This window comes from Cydia splendana, chromosome 8 (genome assembly GCF_910591565.1).
Source record: "Cydia splendana chromosome 8, ilCydSple1.2, whole genome shotgun sequence".
Lineage (NCBI taxonomy): Eukaryota > Metazoa > Arthropoda > Insecta > Lepidoptera > Tortricidae > Cydia > Cydia splendana.
Genome location: NC_085967.1, coordinates 18,043,087 through 18,061,685, shown reverse-complemented (window position 1 = coordinate 18,061,685; position 18,599 = coordinate 18,043,087). Strand labels below are relative to the sequence as shown.

The 18,599-nt window shown below is 39.9% G+C and overlaps 1 protein-coding gene across 1 annotated transcript; it reads right to left on the bottom strand.

Moving 5' to 3' along the window:
- Nucleotides 1–184: 184 nt before the first annotated feature.
- Nucleotides 185–18,599, bottom strand: LOC134792978 (ubiquitin-protein ligase E3B). The gene is made up of 20 exons (XM_063764470.1): nt 18,196–18,599; nt 17,264–17,500; nt 15,432–15,684; nt 13,298–13,486; nt 12,768–12,959; nt 10,155–10,301; nt 9,293–9,471; nt 8,382–8,506; nt 7,053–7,224; nt 6,554–6,672; nt 6,123–6,295; nt 5,668–5,748; nt 5,236–5,434; nt 4,483–4,646; nt 3,961–4,107; nt 3,497–3,612; nt 2,672–2,801; nt 2,121–2,285; nt 1,237–1,348; nt 185–783 (listed from the first exon to the last, which is right to left on the bottom strand). The coding sequence occupies exons 1-20, from the start codon at nt 18,354–18,356 to the stop codon at nt 611–613; spliced, it is 3,234 nt and encodes a 1,077-aa protein (XP_063620540.1). The 5' UTR covers nt 18,357–18,599; the 3' UTR covers nt 185–610.

Here is an 18,599-nt window from a genome sequence, read left to right as displayed (position 1 = left end):
CAGCAAATCTACCCTACCCTAGCGACATCTACCGTAAGAGTGTTACACTTCTTAATTTTTCACTTTTAAATTTATTCTAAGCTTAATAGCATCGTTCGCAAACGTTTCTGCTTGTTAAAAATTAAAATTAGTATGCAATGCGTCTGTTGCCTGTTCATATAGATATTAACACCCAAAATAAAAATGTGATACCAATATGTTCTAAATTATTCAAATCAATTCCCTGCATTATGTAACCGTAACTAAAAATATTTTATTAATTATTCAGATAGGAAGAAACATAAGGTAAACGTCCCAGTCCTCTACATACTGATGCCCAATAGATGACACCCTACAAGAATGTCTACCGTAGCTAGTATTTTTTAGTGTTTTATAAGATTTCAAACTCCCACTCATGCTGTCTTCGTCATGCTATAAAACTTTTTTGCCCTTTCGGAATTACTCCGCCATGTGGCGTAGTACGTAGTACTATTAACAGCGTAGCGCAGTTTGTCGCGAGGCGTACTCCGCTTCTGGTATTTGGGCAGTTTGAGGAGATTGAAGCAGGTAGATGAAGTGGGCAGACGGTTCACCGAGTCATTCTCAACACCTTTTGACAAGTACTTCATATTTATGAGAGCTCGAACCCAGTGTTACTATTAACAGCGTAGCGCAGTTTGTCGCGCAGCGTACTCCGCTTCTGGTAGTTGGGCAGTTTGAGGAGATTGAAGCAGGTAGATGAAGTTGGCAGACGGTTCAGCGGGTCCTTTTTGCGGATTGTGAAGAAACCGCGGATTACGCTGCCTGTAACAAACATTTTAAATTAATTTACTATAAATCATAGATAAGGAAATACTATAGACGCTTAAAGTAGTACAAAATAGTGCAGCTGCTAATATGGCAGCTGAAGTAGTTCGCCCTATACGGCGTACGTTTTAAGGTAATTGAATTGTTTACAATGTTACCAAAGGCAGACTAGTTTGCGCGTCATACAGATCTGTGGGGATTCTGCAATGAGACCCCGATCGACCAGCAGATAAAGCGTTGAAATTGGAATTGGATTGTCATACCAGGACCACGTACCGAGGCAAGCCCTATACTGGAATCCCCAAGGAAAGCGAAAACGTTGCCGTCCAAAGCAGACCTGTAGCGTAGTTCAAGACCGACCCAGACAGATAGCGGCGCACTGTGGACGCCCTCTGCCCCATCTAGGGGATATGGGACATTAATTTAAGTAAGTAAAAAGCTGTACATTACCTATTGTGTCGCCAGTGTCTTCATCATCCCCGACCTCGACGCACCGAATAGAAAATGGTGGTTTGAGGTGCGCGAACCCGAGCACTGGCGGTTTGGAGCATGACGTCACGAACTAAAACGACAAATGTTACGTTACATACGAATTTCTATGAATAAATCTTCCTTTCGGATCACCTGTAACTGTTATTTTAATTTTACTCGGACAATAATAAATAAAGACATGTTTTTTTGTAAATTATCCTCGTAACAATAATAAATGTGAATCTAGTCGTATAGTAAATTGTGATCTCTTTAGTGATTGGAGGGCTACCTACGGAGCAGCGGCTGACGTTCACGGATCTTCGCTTTACGACAGCCAGGGAGAATACGACTGATACAGCTTTTATCTGACCCGAGGTCTAGATCGTTTACTAGTAAGTCAAGAACAAGTGTACCTTTAGGAACATGGCGCGCTCGTTCTCGATGAAGTCTCGCTGTAGAACGTCCCACAGCCAACACACCACGCAGTGTGAGTCGTGGAAGCCTCCTTAGTATTGTTGACAGAAGTATAATGTGACAGTAGACTTGAAGTACAGTGAACGTACCTTGAGGAACATGGCGCGCTCGTTCTCGGTGAAGTCTCGCTGTAGAACGTCCCACAGCCAACACACCACGCGGTGTGGGTCGTGGAAGCCTCCGTAGTATTGTTGACAGAAGTATAATGTGACAGTAGGCTTAAAGTACAGTGAACGTACCTTGAGGAACATGGCGCGCTCGTTCTCGGTGAAGTCTCGCTGTAGAACGTCCCACAGCCAACACACCACGCGGTGTGAGTCGTGGAAGCCTCCGTAGTATTGTTGACAGAAGTATAATGTGACAGTAGGCTTAAATTACAGTGAACGTACCTTGAGGAACATGGCGCGCTCGTTCTCGGTGAAGTCTCGCTGTAGAACGTCCCACAGCCAACACACCACGCGGTGTGAGTCGTGGAAGCCGCCGTAGTATTGTGTGTGGCGCCGTAAGTCGCGCAGATCAAGGGGGACGTTGTCGCCGCTTATTAGACGTTGGAGCTGAAAAAGGAGTGTTAAATGTCTTGCTTGGATTTTTAGGTTGTGCCAACTGACACATTTTGTTATCGTGCGTATCCAAATGGCTGGCGATAAGCATGCGATAGCATCATTCAGTATTTCTTGATTTAGGAATGTTTAGCCTTTAATCAGATACGAAAAAGAGAAGGCAGTGAACTTAAAACCTTATTGGCACTCAATAGTAGTAGTAATTCTGGTTAGGAAAAATACAAAGGAATGTTATGTCCAGTATTTTGTATGTTATATTACCAGATAAATATTTTTGTGACTGCAAAGAACATATTCCTATTATGATGACTGGCTGAGATAGCTTTAAAATGATTTAAAAATAACCAATATAGTTGTAGAGAGAAGTGTCTGTTACTTACCTCTGGAGTAGAAAACAGTGACAACCATTCCGGATTTATGATGGTCCGAAAGCCTTTGATGAAAGCGTTCGTTTGGTCTTTAATTTGCGTATGCATTCGAAAATGCGCCATAAGATGTATGTAATTGATCCTGCAACACAAGAATCAAGTTATACAGGGTGAAATTTAACCACCGTTCATACTCTGCGTAGGGACTTTAAAGGTCATACTGAACAACTTTTATTATGGGGCCGAAATCGCGAAAAAAAATTTGGTTGTTCCATATTATGAAACAGTAAAATATGTGAAAATTCAAGAAAGTACAGTAAAATTACGATAAAAGGTTAATTGAATGGTGAGGGCTATTATGTCACTGTCGTTGTGTAAACGGCTCGCCACTGGTCCGTTTGCTACAGCTTGTTGAGCAATAAACATCTTCCTCGCGTTGTCCCGGCATTTAGCCACGGCTCATGGGAGCCCGGGGTCTGCTTGGCAACTAATCCCAAGAATTGGCGTAGGCACTAGTTTTTACGAAAGCGACTGCCATCTGACCTTCCAACCCAGGGGGTAAAGTAGGCCTTATGGGGATTAGTCCGGTTTCTCTCTCACGATGTTTTCCTTCACCGAAAAGCTGCTGGTAAATATCAAATGAAATTTCGTACATAAGTTTCGAAAAACTCATTGGTACGAGCCGGGGTTTGTACCCGCGACTTCCGGATTGAAAGTCGCGCGTCCTTACCGCTAGGCCACCAGCGCTTCGTACATACGAGTAGGTTCCGAAAAACTCATTGGTACGAGCCGGGGTTTGAACCTCAAAATCAGTATTATTGACAAGTTATAACTTACTTGTTCTCATTAGTGACAGGAATAGCCTTCCCGCCCGGCACAAGCTCGTGGGTAACGATTTCGCCTAATCGCTCCTCGTCCACGGAGAAAGTTAGCTCTAACGTTGAAATGTCTCCCTGAAAATAGAGTAGGCAATTTTATGGATTTTCGTCTTTGTTATTTCTGTGCATACACGGTGGCCACAAAATAAGTGAATTCCCGTTGCCAGGGAGGTTTTGGGATTATACAGAGCAACTTTTACTATGATATCAACCCCATAAACGCGTAAAAAAAATATACCCTCCCATAGAAAATATACCCTCCCATAGAAAATGGACCAACCAGCTTAAATGTATGAAACAGCCAAAATCAGTATAATCCCAAAACCTCTCTGGCAACGGGAATGCACTTATTTTTTAGCCACCGTGTCTAAAGGACGGGAACAGAAAATACAGTTAAAAGACCAATAATTAAAAATAACTTACCTGGAAATGTTTGATGTAGGTAAGGCTCCGATACAAGTCCCGGTCGAGCGACGGTAGTTCGTCTATCCAACTGTACAGGGCTTGGTTGGTCTGCCCTAGGACTTGACTCAGGAAGAACGAAGCGAAAGGCACATCTACTACGATACCCTGGAAGTCACAGTTAATAATAAATAAGTAAGTTTTTTCTATTGTAAATCGTATAAGTTCGTTCAGAGGAACCAGAACAACTCAATTAACTTTAACCATAGATTTTGATGGCTTATTGGAGTTAAAGTAGTTAAACTACGTTGATGCAAAAACTTATTTCGTCACTCGCATTTCGTGCGCCGCTTCCTGTGACAAAGTTGCTCAAGGAAATTGAATTATTTTGGTGAAACCTCTTTTACTCGTTAGGCGATACCAAGAATACGTAACTAAAATCTATCGGATTAATTCGAACCATCCTGTTTCCCATAGATACAAATAGTGGTATAATACTGTCAGAAATTCAGAATCACACCAAGTGATTGCACACGTAGGTACCTCGTAAACGGCCTTTCCCAGCATACGGCCTATAAACTCGAAGAGTTGCAGGTGGTTGTCCTGGAGACAAGAAGTCGGCGATGGGTAAAGGCGCTCTTCGCTCGTCACTCTGAATAGATTCAGCGACGGATCGAACACGCGCTTTATTGTCTCCTCCAAGAATTCTGACAAAAAAAAACAAATGAAGATATTGAAGGTGTATTACAATGAAGTCAGCGCGTACAGTTCGCGAGCTATCCGCAAAACAGCCTATTCGTTAGAACATGTACCTTATATTCAATTTAATTTTTTTATTGAATTAATAATCAAATATTTTTATACTTGTATATGTCGTCAGGTGACAAGCAAAAGTCACTAATTACTAAAAAAAATTTAAACAAATATCGTACTTTTAGTACTAATATGGTTCACTATGGCTATGAACTTGTGGTGGTAATTAGTGAGTATTGCTTGTCACCTGACGATGTATACTTTGATTTAATAAGCCACTAACATACTTAAAGATACTGTTCTGGTGTAAACCCTGTTCGCTCTGTTGCCACTACATAACATATGAAGTGTCCTCACATGGCGGCCCTGCCTGGACACACTAACCTTTGCAGTCACCGTCCTGGTGTATACCAGCCTCATCAAGCCCCTGCTCGTATGTAAAGCGTAGGCACCACGTCCTTGAGTGCTATTTATGTTATTAGTAGGCCTTTTAGGTATAAAACCATCTGCGTCCTTACATGACGACCCTGCCACGACACTAACCTTTAAAAACGCCATCTTGATCGATACCAGCCTCATCAAGCCCCTGCTCGTTTATAAAGCGTACACGCACAACCCCCTTAAGGGCACGACTAGGCAGTGCTGCTAATTGTCTATAACCGTCTTCTACTAGACGCGCTCGACGGACTGTCACTAACGTCGAGCGGCCGCCGCAAGCGCGTTCTGTTAAGCCTAGCACCACCTGAAGATAAGTGAAGGTTATACATATTGAATTGTGAGAACGCATATACACACAACAACGTGTCGTATATCGTCGGGTGACAAGCAAAAATCACTAGGTACTATCAAAAAATTAAAGTAACAATGCACTTTATTACACTTGTAACACGGTTTATTGTCCAATAATTTCAATGGTGTTAGTTAGTGACTTTTGCTTGTCACCCGACGATATAAATGTGAGAAATTGCGTATCACCTTCTCGTCTGCAACAGCGCGTCTGAACAGCCTGACCCTTTCACCATGCGCTATCATATGCGGGGTCTTTTGCACCAGCACCTGTAAAAACAAAAGAGCTGCATAGATTATTTGTTCTGCAAGAAACACTATTCAGCATACATTGTTTTATGAGAGTGTTGAAATATTGGTTAAGCTCGGAAAAACGTAAATGAAATTTCATAAAATATCTCGCATGAAATGTACTTGGGGGGCAGCAAAGAAGCCCCCCGTCTATTGTTGTATAGGTTACATGTCCATTGTCGAGCCAATGGTTGTCGGGCGTGTAGGAGCGCCGGCAGTCGCGTCGGTATAGAACGAGTAATAGTGTGTGTAGGGAAGCGAATAGTTCGTTGCTTTGGATGTTTTTTACCATTCTGCCGTTCGGAGACATGCCAATTTACAACTGTATTGCGACGTAATAAGGTCTAGTTTACCTGTTGCGGCTTCTTGCCCTTTTCCAAGTCCGCCATGAACTGCCCCTCGCGGATCTCTCGGATCAGCCAGTGGTTGTCGGGCGTGTAGGAGCGCCGGCAGTCGCGTCGGTATAGAACGAGTAACAGTGTGTGTAGGGAAGCGAATAGTTCGTTGCTTTGGATATTTTTTAGATCTGTGAACAAAGGCAAAAGGAGTTAAGTTTTTCAAAGATTGGGACATAGTGACCGTATGCCTTAAATAATATAGCATTAGCATTGTGGCGCCAGCAGCCAACGCTGAATGATTCGAATCTGACCTCGGCCACTGGAGCCCTTAGTGAGAAGTGTGTAGTAGGTACACTACCTACTTTTAATCATAAAATTATGCTGTTGAGTGGAGAGATTTTGTATACAATTATTTATTTTATGTTATATCAAAAAGTATTACTCACCAAACAGTTGATTCATAATAGACTTATAGACGAACATGTTCAGAAACTGTGACATGTTTATAAAGTCTTGCAGCTTGAATGGCTCTTGTTGCTCATACATTTCCATATCATCTAAAATCCTAAAAGTAAGACACACTTATAAATACCAATTTTTTAACTCGTCATTCATACATTTATGACATGTGAAACTGAATAAAATCTTAAGTCTTTCAAAACGTATAAACAATGTCTGGCGACGACCGCTCTGACCTAGTGCAGTGACCCTGCCTATGAAGCAGATGGTCCTGGATTCGAATCCCGGTACAGGCATTTATGTGACGAGCACAGGTATTTGTTCCTGAGTCATGATGTTTTCTATGTATTTGAAGTATTTATATAATTATATATGTCGTTGTCCGAGTACCCACATCACAAGCCTTCTTGAGCTTACCGTGAGACTTAAATAGTCAATTTGTGTAAGACTGTGCCTATAATATTTATTTATTTAATGTATACTTACGTAACATAATGCGTCATACAATCGGCAAAGAGTATCAACATCTGAAACTCTGGCGCCGACGTCTTCGTATTTACAGCTAGGAGATCGAGAAATGATTTCAGTCCACAGTTTGGTCCCAACGTGCAAAGGAATTGCCACAGAGAATATAATATTTCGTCTTGATTGCAAAGACCTGGAAATATACAATTTAATGAGGAGTAATAGTACATTACATACCTAGGGAGGTAAATTCGTAAATGCTCCAGATCGCAGGTGTTTGTGGCCCGAACCGAAGGTGAGGGCCATAAATATTCTATCTGGGGCTTTACGAATTACCGCCCGTGGTTTGTATAAAGTTTTACGTCTTGCCTTGGCCAGGAAGTGAGATTTTCTTCCCGTCCCGTGGGAAGAAAATCCCACTTACGGGCCTACGTAAAATTCCATGTGTAAAGCCTTATTTTATTCGTAAACACATTACTGGCCTGAATTAGCTATGAATCGTTTGTCTTTATCTGTCATTAATTACATCATCATCATCATCATTCTGTCCAACAGGTCTCCATCACCATACAGCGGGGTAACACTGCTAGTGTGATGGGGACCTTTGGACCCGGCATGGCTCAGAATGGGTTTTAGTTTCTTACATCTGCTATATATTTCTTAAAAGTTATTTATTGAATAAAATATAGTTCTGTCATTTAGACTTATGTATTTGTAAGAAAGGGATAAAACATATTTTAACTAAAACAGGTCCGCAAAGTTTTATGAATAAGGGGGATAGTAATTTCTCACATCACAGACGCGAACGGTTACAGTTTGATATTCATTTTCAATATTTTCATGCATTCCAATAAGGTTTACGATGGTTGAACGAGGCGTGACGTACAAAGGGTTAATGGAGAGGTACAATGATATCTCGTGAACGTCAGCTGCCGCACCGTTGGTAGGTTAAAGAACGGTAGCCATCAAGTACATAGAAAAATAAAGTTATTTCCTCCCGATTTAGAATTCATGAAATAGCAGTCTATAAGAAGTTGGGTTGAAGAAAAAAGTCACCTGATTATAAACCATGGATAGTTCACTAAGTTTTTGTAAAGTTAAGCGTGTAGTTTTTTTGATGAATTGTTTTTGCGGATCCGCGGCGCTGGATTCCAGCGCCGCCTGCTGGATCCAGCAGACTAAAAAATGCGCTGCCAGCTGAATTGCTGGATGTTGGATCCAGCAATTGCAATCCCTACTGATGGTCAAGTGATTTTATCTTAATCCTCGTCTTTTTTGGCGCAATATTACATTGTGACATGACGATTTTATCGGTGCTAAGTTATAAGTTCGACGTTGCGTTAATCTTACCTGTTAATATATCTAGTTTAACCTGCGTCATAGTCTGCAATGCCGTGTGATACATCGAGCATATTAACGCAGCTTTGGTACAATCGGGAGATCCTAGTTTCCTATAGTTTTTATTTGCATTAGCCCTGAAAATATAAATAAGGCATGAGTGTTGATTAAGGACGTTAAGCTTAAGGTTCAATTTATCATGCTCCAGTAAGTTAAAGATTAAAGTAAAGTCACACCCCGGACACTGGCGATCAAATGTATGAAACAAACGCGTTCCTACGCACACAGTCTAAGCTCGTGTAGATCAACGCGTACCATGCTTGTGTGAATGAGATAAGACGTGCTAGGGTTCCCGCCATTTTGTTGTCAAGTTCGATGACCTCAATGACTCAAAACTCATTGCGCGAATTAGGAAGAAATAAGAATCGGATTATGCTGTAAGGTGGGTATCTAAGCTCGATTTATACAATAGTTTCCTATTTTGAATCAGTATAAACGAAGTAACAAAATTTTTGTAAGGAAATTCAGGCCACCAAAATATTACGTACCTAAGTTGAAAATATGATTTTTTGTTCATATAGATATTGTGTTGTTTTCAGTGTGATCTGATAGGTTTTGTAAATATTTGTTTAATATTTGAATATTTTACGTGGCCTCCGCTCTGCGCACCGCGTCGTCGCGTCCTTGCCAGCCGGTAACTGTGGGGTAACCGAGAGCGGGTGGGCGGCACTTTCAACGGGAGGCAGGGAGTGTCCATACTGTACGTTAGTACTCTTTATTATACTGTGGTAAAGTTAAGTTAAATACTATCTTTTTTCTGACACAATTAATGATATCAAGTTTTAACGTACCTATAAGAAACTGTAGACAATCGACCTAGGAACTCACAAGTTCAACATGGCGGTCACATTTACTATGCTTACCTATTAGTTCTAGCCTCAAAAGCCCTCCTTATAATAGCGGCGGGGTTATTACTCTGCACCGGAGTGGACGGTTGCGAGGGCCCCGCGCCCTCCTCCCCGCTTACACCCGCCTCTACCATCTCTTTCAGCGGAGATGACAGCATTTTCTTCAGCAACGGAGCACCCCATAGGAGAGAGAGCTGAAGGAAAAAAATCAATCTCTTAGGGCCACTTGCACCATTCACTAACCCGGGGGTTAAGCGGTTATACCTGAAGTTACCATGGTTACCGGTACAATTTGACACTGGTTTAACGGGGTAACCGGTTAACCCCGGGTTAGTGGGATGGTGCAAATGGGCCTTAAAAGATTTATTGGTAAGCTTTTTCTCGTGGTAACTTTTTCGGCATAATATTTAATTCTCGAGACGATTCTTACGATCTAAAATGCGAGGGTCTAACCTGCGTGCGAAGGTTTCCCATAGTAGGCGGGAGATACGCGTCGAAGCTCTGGGAGAACCAGCCGAGGACCGGGTGCCAGTTGCTCAGGTTGCCCTTCTTACGCAACGTATTGCTGACACTAGCTGTTGACCATGTCCAACCGGCGTGCGAATATTCCCCATAGTGGGCGGGAGATACGCGTCGAAGCTCTGGGAGAACCAGCCGAGGACCGGGTGCCAGTTGCTCAGGTTGCCCTTCTTGCACACCACGTCTTGCTGACTCTAGCTGTTGACCATGTCTAACCTGCGTGCGAAGGTTTCCCATAGTGGGCGGGAGATACGCGTCGAAGCTCTGGGAGAACCAGCCGAGGACCGGGTGCCAGTTGCTCAGGTTGCCCTTCTTGCACACCACGTCTTGCTGACACTAGCTGTTGACCATGTCTAACCTGCGTGCGAAGGTTTCCCATAGTGGGCGGGAGATAAGCGTCGAAGCTCTGGGAGAACCAGCCGAGGACCGGGTGCCAGTTGCTGAGGTTGCCCTTCTTGCACACCACGTATTGCTGACACGAGTCCAGGAAGCGGGTGACTACCAGCTGTTGACAAATATGTTGTACACGTTAGAATAATTCGACTTAAAACCATTATCTAATGGCGGTGTTCAGAAAATTGATTATAAGAGCTCTATTTTATTTACCTAATCAAAATTATTTTAATTTTAAATAAGTAAAAGTGATTACATTCTTCTGTTTTCTTATCGAGTGCCTGTAGGTATACTAATAGCGAAAACTATCTTCAGTTTACCAAACTTTTGCAATGTTATTATGTTTTAGGCGTTTTCTATAAATATCATTACTAACTCACTGTAACCAAACGACAGCGTGAATTATAAACGGACAAACGAACGATTATACATAATTTCAGTGTTAGTCATTTGTTATTTGATATTTATTGGACTAATGAAGCGTTTCCGAATTCATGGGTTTATCCCGAAAACAATAAGTGTAGCGATAGGGATGGCGGTCTGAAAATAGGTGAGTAAAAAATTTATATATCGGGTTGCAACATTTTCAAATATTTAAATATCATATTTTATATCGTATTTGTGGTACTTCGTATGACCGTTTATTCTAAAATGGCAAGTATTTTAAGACCAACACAATTATTAAATATGGACGATTTTAATAAAAATATAATGTTAATTAGTTGGTAAATATTAAACGAAAAGATACACGCAAAAAACAAGTATTTATCCTAAACAATATCGCAATTGCAACCGACACATCCCTGTTGCCCGTGAGGAAGCCTGCAATTATTCATAATTAAGTCCCAAAAAAACTGTCATTACTGAAGGACTAGGTCAGTACAATTAGTGACACCGAGCAACATGCGTGTGCTCGTGGCGCTGTGTTTGCTGGCGGTACTGCCCGGCGGGCGCGCCTGCTGGGGCCCGCACCTCAAGATCTACGGAATTGAACAGTACTACGACAATTACATCGCACAATACGGGGACACCATCACCATCTTCTGTACCGGGACACAGTCCAGAAATCTCAACATGGTACATCAAACGAACAGCGTGGATGACGGTATGCAACCCACGAAAATTATTAACAGGACAACGATAAAGCTCATCGCGAAGCCCGAGATAGAATCTCACGAATACACGTGCGTAGATGAAGGAACGAATTGTGTCGCAAAATTGACAGTAAACGTAAAACCTGTTATTACTATTGAATCACCTAATGTGCAATATAAGCGGATTGGGAATGAAGTTAACTATATCGTGCCAGTCGGTGAGGATTATGAAGTAATATGCTCAGGTAATTCAGATCTTAGGATCCGTAAAGACGGACAAAACGTACAAACTCGCAGGATAAACGATACTGCTGTAGTCGCAACGAAACGACACGAAAAAGAACAATTGCAATTGTGGTATGAATGCGAACACGAGCTTAACTATGGAAGTGCTAGTTTAATTGTTGCTTTCGACTATCCCCCAGCGGCTGAGAATTTCTGGTGCATCGAATATAATTTTCAAATCAACTGCCATTGGTCAATGGTGGGTCAGTATGTAACTTTCACATTATTTTACGAGGATGAAGATGGGAATATTATGCGCCTGTATGAGGATCATATCGGGACTAAGAAAACTAGAAGTTGCGAATGGAGCATGGACGATGTATGGAGCCACGGTTTGAAGGTCGGTGAAAATTTGTCTCTCGTGTTACAATCTTGCAATCCTATATTTTGCTCAAATGAGACATATCATTTCAACATGGACCAGATTAAAAAGATTGATTCTGTCGTCGGCTTGAAGCTTTTAAAAACATGGCCGCAAAGCGCTGTGGTGGCTTGGATAGAACTTGGCACTACATTCGGGGATAAACTCGGTCCATCGCTGGAATATAAAGTGACATATCGTCTGCCAGGAATGCAACAACAAGAGCTAAAGGCCTCCTCGTTGCGAGTCACTTGCACACGTGAATATGAAGGCATTCCAATCAACGTCTGCGAAGGCAAGCTAAAACTGCCCTGCCCTGGTAAACGTTATGAAATAAAAGTTTACCGTAAATGGACAGGGACTCCTCGCATCGATGCGTATTGGTCAGAGCCTGCCAACATTACTCTGCGCACAGACATTATAAGAACCGGCGGCATGGAAGCAATAGATCTCATATGCGAAGATGAATCCGAACTAATAGAGTTACAAGAAGAATTAAAAGCTACGGAACGTAGAATTGATTTAATAAGGAAAACCTGTGAAGAGAAAAAATTAGATGTCTGTAGTGAAACTTTGTCATCAGTTGGTATTGACTTGAATAACACTGTAGAAGAACTTGGAAGAGGTGAAAAGTACAAAAAAAAGTGATCCTGTTGCTTAAGAATAATAATAGTTGATTCGATTTGCGCGAATGTGAATATAGATAAATAGTAGTAGTGTTATTAACTATTAGTATCAGGGAGCCTAAACACACAAACTAAAAAAAGAGTCACTTTTGATTAAATAATCCACTTGGTTTAATTTTGTTTTTGTTTTTTCATAATATTAGAACACTTACCACAAAAGTAGGATAATAGCTCTCCCCCATAGCATGCTCGCGCTCTAAATGCGCCAACTGAACCAAGTTAGCAAGCAGGCACAGCGCGTAGTTCCCTTCAAGCGTATTGAATACTATCCGCATGTTCTGATCTGTGCTGAGGAACTCCAGACATTTGTCGAACATGGCGTGCGTACGGAATGCCGTAATGGACTGTTGAAAAAAAAAACTCATTTTTGTGAAGTTCTTAGCTGCAAGTGTTTTCCCAGGCTATTTTAAAAGGGTCAGAAGTCATTAGTTAATTTGAGATAAAAACATATGGACTTCACGAAAGCGTTTCACTCGTCGATTAAGAGATTTTTTTTTTAATTAATATTCCTGGGCTCATAATAATGAAAGCAAGCAATACACAGGACTTGCAGATATGTGCTTGGCCCAACACGAAATTTTCGTTTATAATAAGTCGGAGAGTAGACTTGTAAGACATGGAGTACCCCAAGGAAGTATTTTAAGACCTAAATTGTTTAAGGTTCATCATTCACAATACTTACTTCAGGCGAGATCTGCTGCATGTGGAACACCAGCGTTGGCACAGACAATATCTGTATTATGTACATAGTGAGCAGCTTCTCTGAGAACTGAGCGGAGACGAGCGGCCGAAGCGAGAGCGTTACCACGGCTGTCAAGGCGACGTTCTTGAGGCATACTTTCTCACGACACAGCCCTCGAAGGAGAAGTGACTAAAAATAACAGTTTAGATTAAAACATTTGTAAAGTATTACATTTGTAGTGTAGTTAAAGAACATATCAAAGCGCTTGTAAGGGCATATTTGTCTCCTCCCGTCTCTATTTAGATAGATAACTAATCATTATAATGCAGCAATACAAATAAAGGTTATAAATGTACAAGGAGCGTAGGCTTATTATATTTTGGTGTTATGAGTATGAAAACTACTTTTCGTGTTGCCATGAGGTTCGATATTGCTTGTTGCATGTATTTCAGGCCTGGTATCTGAATTAATAAAACTAGGGCGACTTTAATAAAAAAATCGTAAATTCCGAAGTACCTCTTAATTTTTCTTTTAATTTTACTTGTGCCCCTATTTATTAGATCCCCCACACCACTCCCTAAAGTATTTAAGTTTCTCATTATATGCACATACAACCACGCCTTAAACGGACACGCCACTATGATACTTGGGTTTTACGCAAATAAAGAGGATTAATTTATTACTTGTAAGTACTAATACAAATGTAAACGCTAATGACGTCACCATGTTGCAGTTATATCACTTAGAAAGTTTTGTAACTGCTAGATTACCGTTGCATTTTATACACTAACCAGCGATAACACAGTTCACTGGCATGACCTCATAATTGTTCCCTATCTTACTAGTGTGTCACGTTAAACAAAAAGCAGCAATTTTACATTTGAAAACTATATTTCATTGCATTGTCTATTGTTACGAAACAAAATAGTCAAAAAAGGTTGATCGAATTTAAACTGTTGTGAGACATACTTACATTGAATAATTTTACGGTCGACTCACTTGTTTTTAGGGTTCCGTATTACTAATTTTGTTTTGTTTTTGTTTTTGTTTTGTGTTGTCACGCGAGTGACTAAAAACAAGTGAGTCGAAACCGTAAAATTATTCAAAAAAGGTTGATATTTATTGTCTTTTTAACTTTACACCCTCCTCTATCTACAGTCAGCTAAACTATTAGCTTAGCACCCCTGCATAGAAATATGTATGCAGAGATGCTTAGGTAATAATTTTACCGACTGTACCTAGTAGCGTACGGATAAGCATTCGGATGTTTTAAATTTGCTCGCGTTTTGTACACATATTTAGTGATTATACCGGGTCTAACGCGATATAATAGGTAATTTCATTGTTTTTATATTTTCTGACGTTTCAGTAGCGTTCTACCACCTGTAATTTTTTTTGTAACATGATACGATTAAACTTATATGACATTGGATTAGTTGTACGAGACAGCTAGCTTAGCTTAATGTTGGGGTTTAAACCGCGCTCAACATTTCCTAATCCCAATACCTATAGTCACTTTACGTTTCTGTTCAAAACGTGTAAGGTCGTTAAGAATGTTACAAGAAAATAAGATACAAATATAATACATAGATACACGAGTGACATTGTAACGTAAATTATGTAATGAAAATGAACACCAGCTGAATGTCACTTTCATTAGTTGTAATGGGTTATTGCTCTGTCTGGTCATATGATTCATAATACTGTCCACGTGTTTTAAATTTTAAAAGATTGTTACATATAGGTATCTATATAATGGTAAATGATTAGCGATGGGAATTTTTTATATTGTTAGATTTTGATGCAAATAGCTACATAATTAAATAGAAGAGATGCCTGTTAAAGTGCATTGGTATAGCTTCAAAAGCGGGGTATTTTGAAAATGGCTATTATTAGTGGGCAATCTCCTAAAATATTTTCGACTGGTTGTGGTCCACTCAGGTGGTCATGTGAAAGTAGGCGGTTGTATCACATAGGAGCTTGAAATCCTAGTGGGGCCACAAGCGTGTTGCCATTAATCAAATTTTCATTGAAGCCCAATAGATAAAAAGAACAATGACTACAGGTCCTATGATGTGTGATTACGTTACAGGAGTGATATCGTCACTGCCCGACGAGACTCCTTTTGACTAACCTTCAAAGTCAAGTAATATCCCTTATGGAACAGAGAGCCCATAACATTGGCACATAACTGGTTCATCCCTCCCCGGAGTTTCTCAAAATTCTTCATCCGGGTGATGGCCCAAGTGTTGGTCGCGGTGAAGGCAACCAATGTGTGCAGGAAGATAAGGATACGCTGCATGTCTACGGGTGACTCTGGTTTTAGCTCCTCGAGGTATGTGCAGCATTTGAAAAGCAGGTCTTTGATGTGGGCTATCCATCGCAAACTGAAACAATTTTTTTTATATTAAATATGTTAAAACGGGTCACTCATGTATTTAAGTAGAAAAGCGCGCGATATGTCTGTGTCTCACGGAAGTTTTGTTATTAATTAATAAGTACAGTAAAGCAGGGACCGGCCCGCTATACCTTACAGAGGGTTTTGCATAAGGATTAACTCACCATACCCTTTGCCAGACGAAACCCTTTCATTATGCTTTTAAAGCCCTTATATAAAGCTAACCCATTTGGGTAATTGGTAGCCCAATATCCTTACAAAACCCTTACCATCCGCTCACCTTGCATATCGCTTATAAGGGTTGCTACTTTATTTGGTTCATGAAAGGTTCAAATTAGATTGCACGAATATGTACATTGTAATGTACATTTAGTCTCAGGAGGGTAGATATACCCATAGGTAGAGATAGTGCTGTATGGCCATATTTATTACATGTACGTGGCTGTCAAGAACTAACATTTCACGGCCATAATGATGTTTGATTCAAAAACTCGTTGGTATGATATATGCTGGTTTTAACCTAGAGAATTAAAGTCGCACAATCAACTTCGTATTAATGCGAACATGAAAAAGTGTTTTAAAGTACCTACTCAGTTAAACAGCGTAGGTATACAATGTATTTCGTCGGGTGACAAGCAAAAGTCACTAACTAACACCATTGAAATCATTGGACAATAAACCGTGTTACAAGTGTAATAAAGTGCATTGTTACTTAAATTTTCTGATAGTACTTAGTGACTTTTGCTTGTCACCCGACGATTTGTACATTTCAAAAAAGTGCAATCATCTTTCACATGTATAATTTTACTCACTAGAATGGCCCAATCTTGTATAATGTAGAATACAAAACCTGTACAGTTTAACCAATTTATTTTTTCATTTCATTTCCATATATCATTACATGTTACATTGTTCTAGACCCGACCTTAATAAGAAACATTGCATGTTGCGTGTCACATGCATATAATTAACGTAATATCGTTAATCCTGCGCTATTTTTACCCTGTAGAATGAGTCAACTTGGCAACAGCTTAGTGCGGTGGGTCAATACTGTTGATTGAACTGATTACTTATGCCCCGGCTTGTATACTAATGTGTATACACAAAGAAGTACCTTGCCCCTTGTCCCCTAAAGTTTTAAGTTTAAGTTCAAAAATTTTTGACAACCAGTCTGGCCTAGTGGGTAGTGACCCTACCTGTGAAGCCGATGGTCCTGGGTTTGAATCCCGGTAAGGGCATTTATTTGAATTATTTGTGTGATGAACACAGATATTTCTTCCTGAGTTATGGTTGTTTTCCATGTATTTAAGTATTTATAAATATGTATATATTATACATGTATATCATTGTCTAAGTACCCACAACACAAGCCTTATTGAGGTTACTGTGGAACTTAGTCAATTTGTGTAATAATGTCCTATAATATTTATTTATAAAAAAGTGTGTTACCATTCTATGTATACTAATGACTAGTAATGACTATAATTGGTTTGAAATAGAATCAGGGTTGTTTCTCAAATATGATACACAAGCTGATGATAATAATCAATATGTTTGCCAAAAGTTACCTGTACTCTTTATTCAAAAACACTCCAACATAAGACATCTTCACCGAGTCAGAGTGGAGACTCTGCACAATGTATTTACATAGCTTCTCAAATCTCTTTCTGTCTCTCTCTTTCTTGAATACCAAAAACAGTTGACTGGCTGCTTTGTAGACATCCAGAGCTGGGACCAGCTCAAGAGGCTGAGCGGGCTCATCTTGTGTGATCGGTGGGTCGGGAAGGAGGTGGTCAAATTCATCCCTGTAAGGATAAGTTATTGTAATATTTATAAATAATGAATATAGGAACAATCTAAATCTATCTTTCTTACTTGTAAACAGTAATAAATAAGGAAATTAACTCATTATATGCTACCACAGTTGGTGGTGGATTGGGCATATGTTAATAAGCAAACCTTATAGGAATTACGTGTGGAATCTTTTAAACTTTAATGCATAACATACTTTATGTAGTGTTTCCACAAATAGGATAAATCTAAACATGTCAAATAAATTTGTACATAAGAAAAATGAATGTTATCAAAGGCGGCAAAGGAATATCCCCACCCCACACATCATAATAAGTTCCAATTGGAACCCTAGAAAAGTTTGTGGTATATAGGTAAGTATTTTTTTTATTTAATTTGATAGGTACCTGATATTCAAACACTAAACAAAGAATAAACAGAAATTATTGCTGCACCATCTTTGCATGTTTATCCTCATTGTAGTTCTACACTTATATTTATTTAAGTATGACAATAAATTCTTCACGCTCAAGTAGGTAGATTATCTAACTATAATTAACGCAGTTTTAATTAAAACTGGATTTAGACTTTTTTTAAAGAATAACACTTATTAAGTTATTAATTAAGAATCTGTAATAATTAAAAAAATATGCTAACTGGATTTCACTAATATGTATCTAAATATACGAGTGTTATGAGTAGCGCTCACAATATCATTCGTAAGAATTTCCGTCTCGCCAGCCACCCTCTTATATACGCCTGTATCTTCACAGCAGATTGTTCTCGTTTCTTCTCGAGTGCCCGCTCCTCCCGAGCGGCTTTCGTCTGCTCCAGAAACGTATCCTTACTCGTCATCGATTTCGAAAACATCTTCGACCGATTATTACACGATATACTGCTTTGTTATTATTGTATACTCCCTTAGCCTAGTATTTGTCAGGACATATCGCCCGACCTCAAATCTACGAGTTATCCGGGTAAATATAGCATTTTCACGAAAGGTTTACTCCGTATTTATAATATTGCACTATATTAATGCATCACTGATTGGAGATACATTAATTTTATAAAAATTACAACAATAAATCCCTCTGCGACCGGAGAGAAAATTTT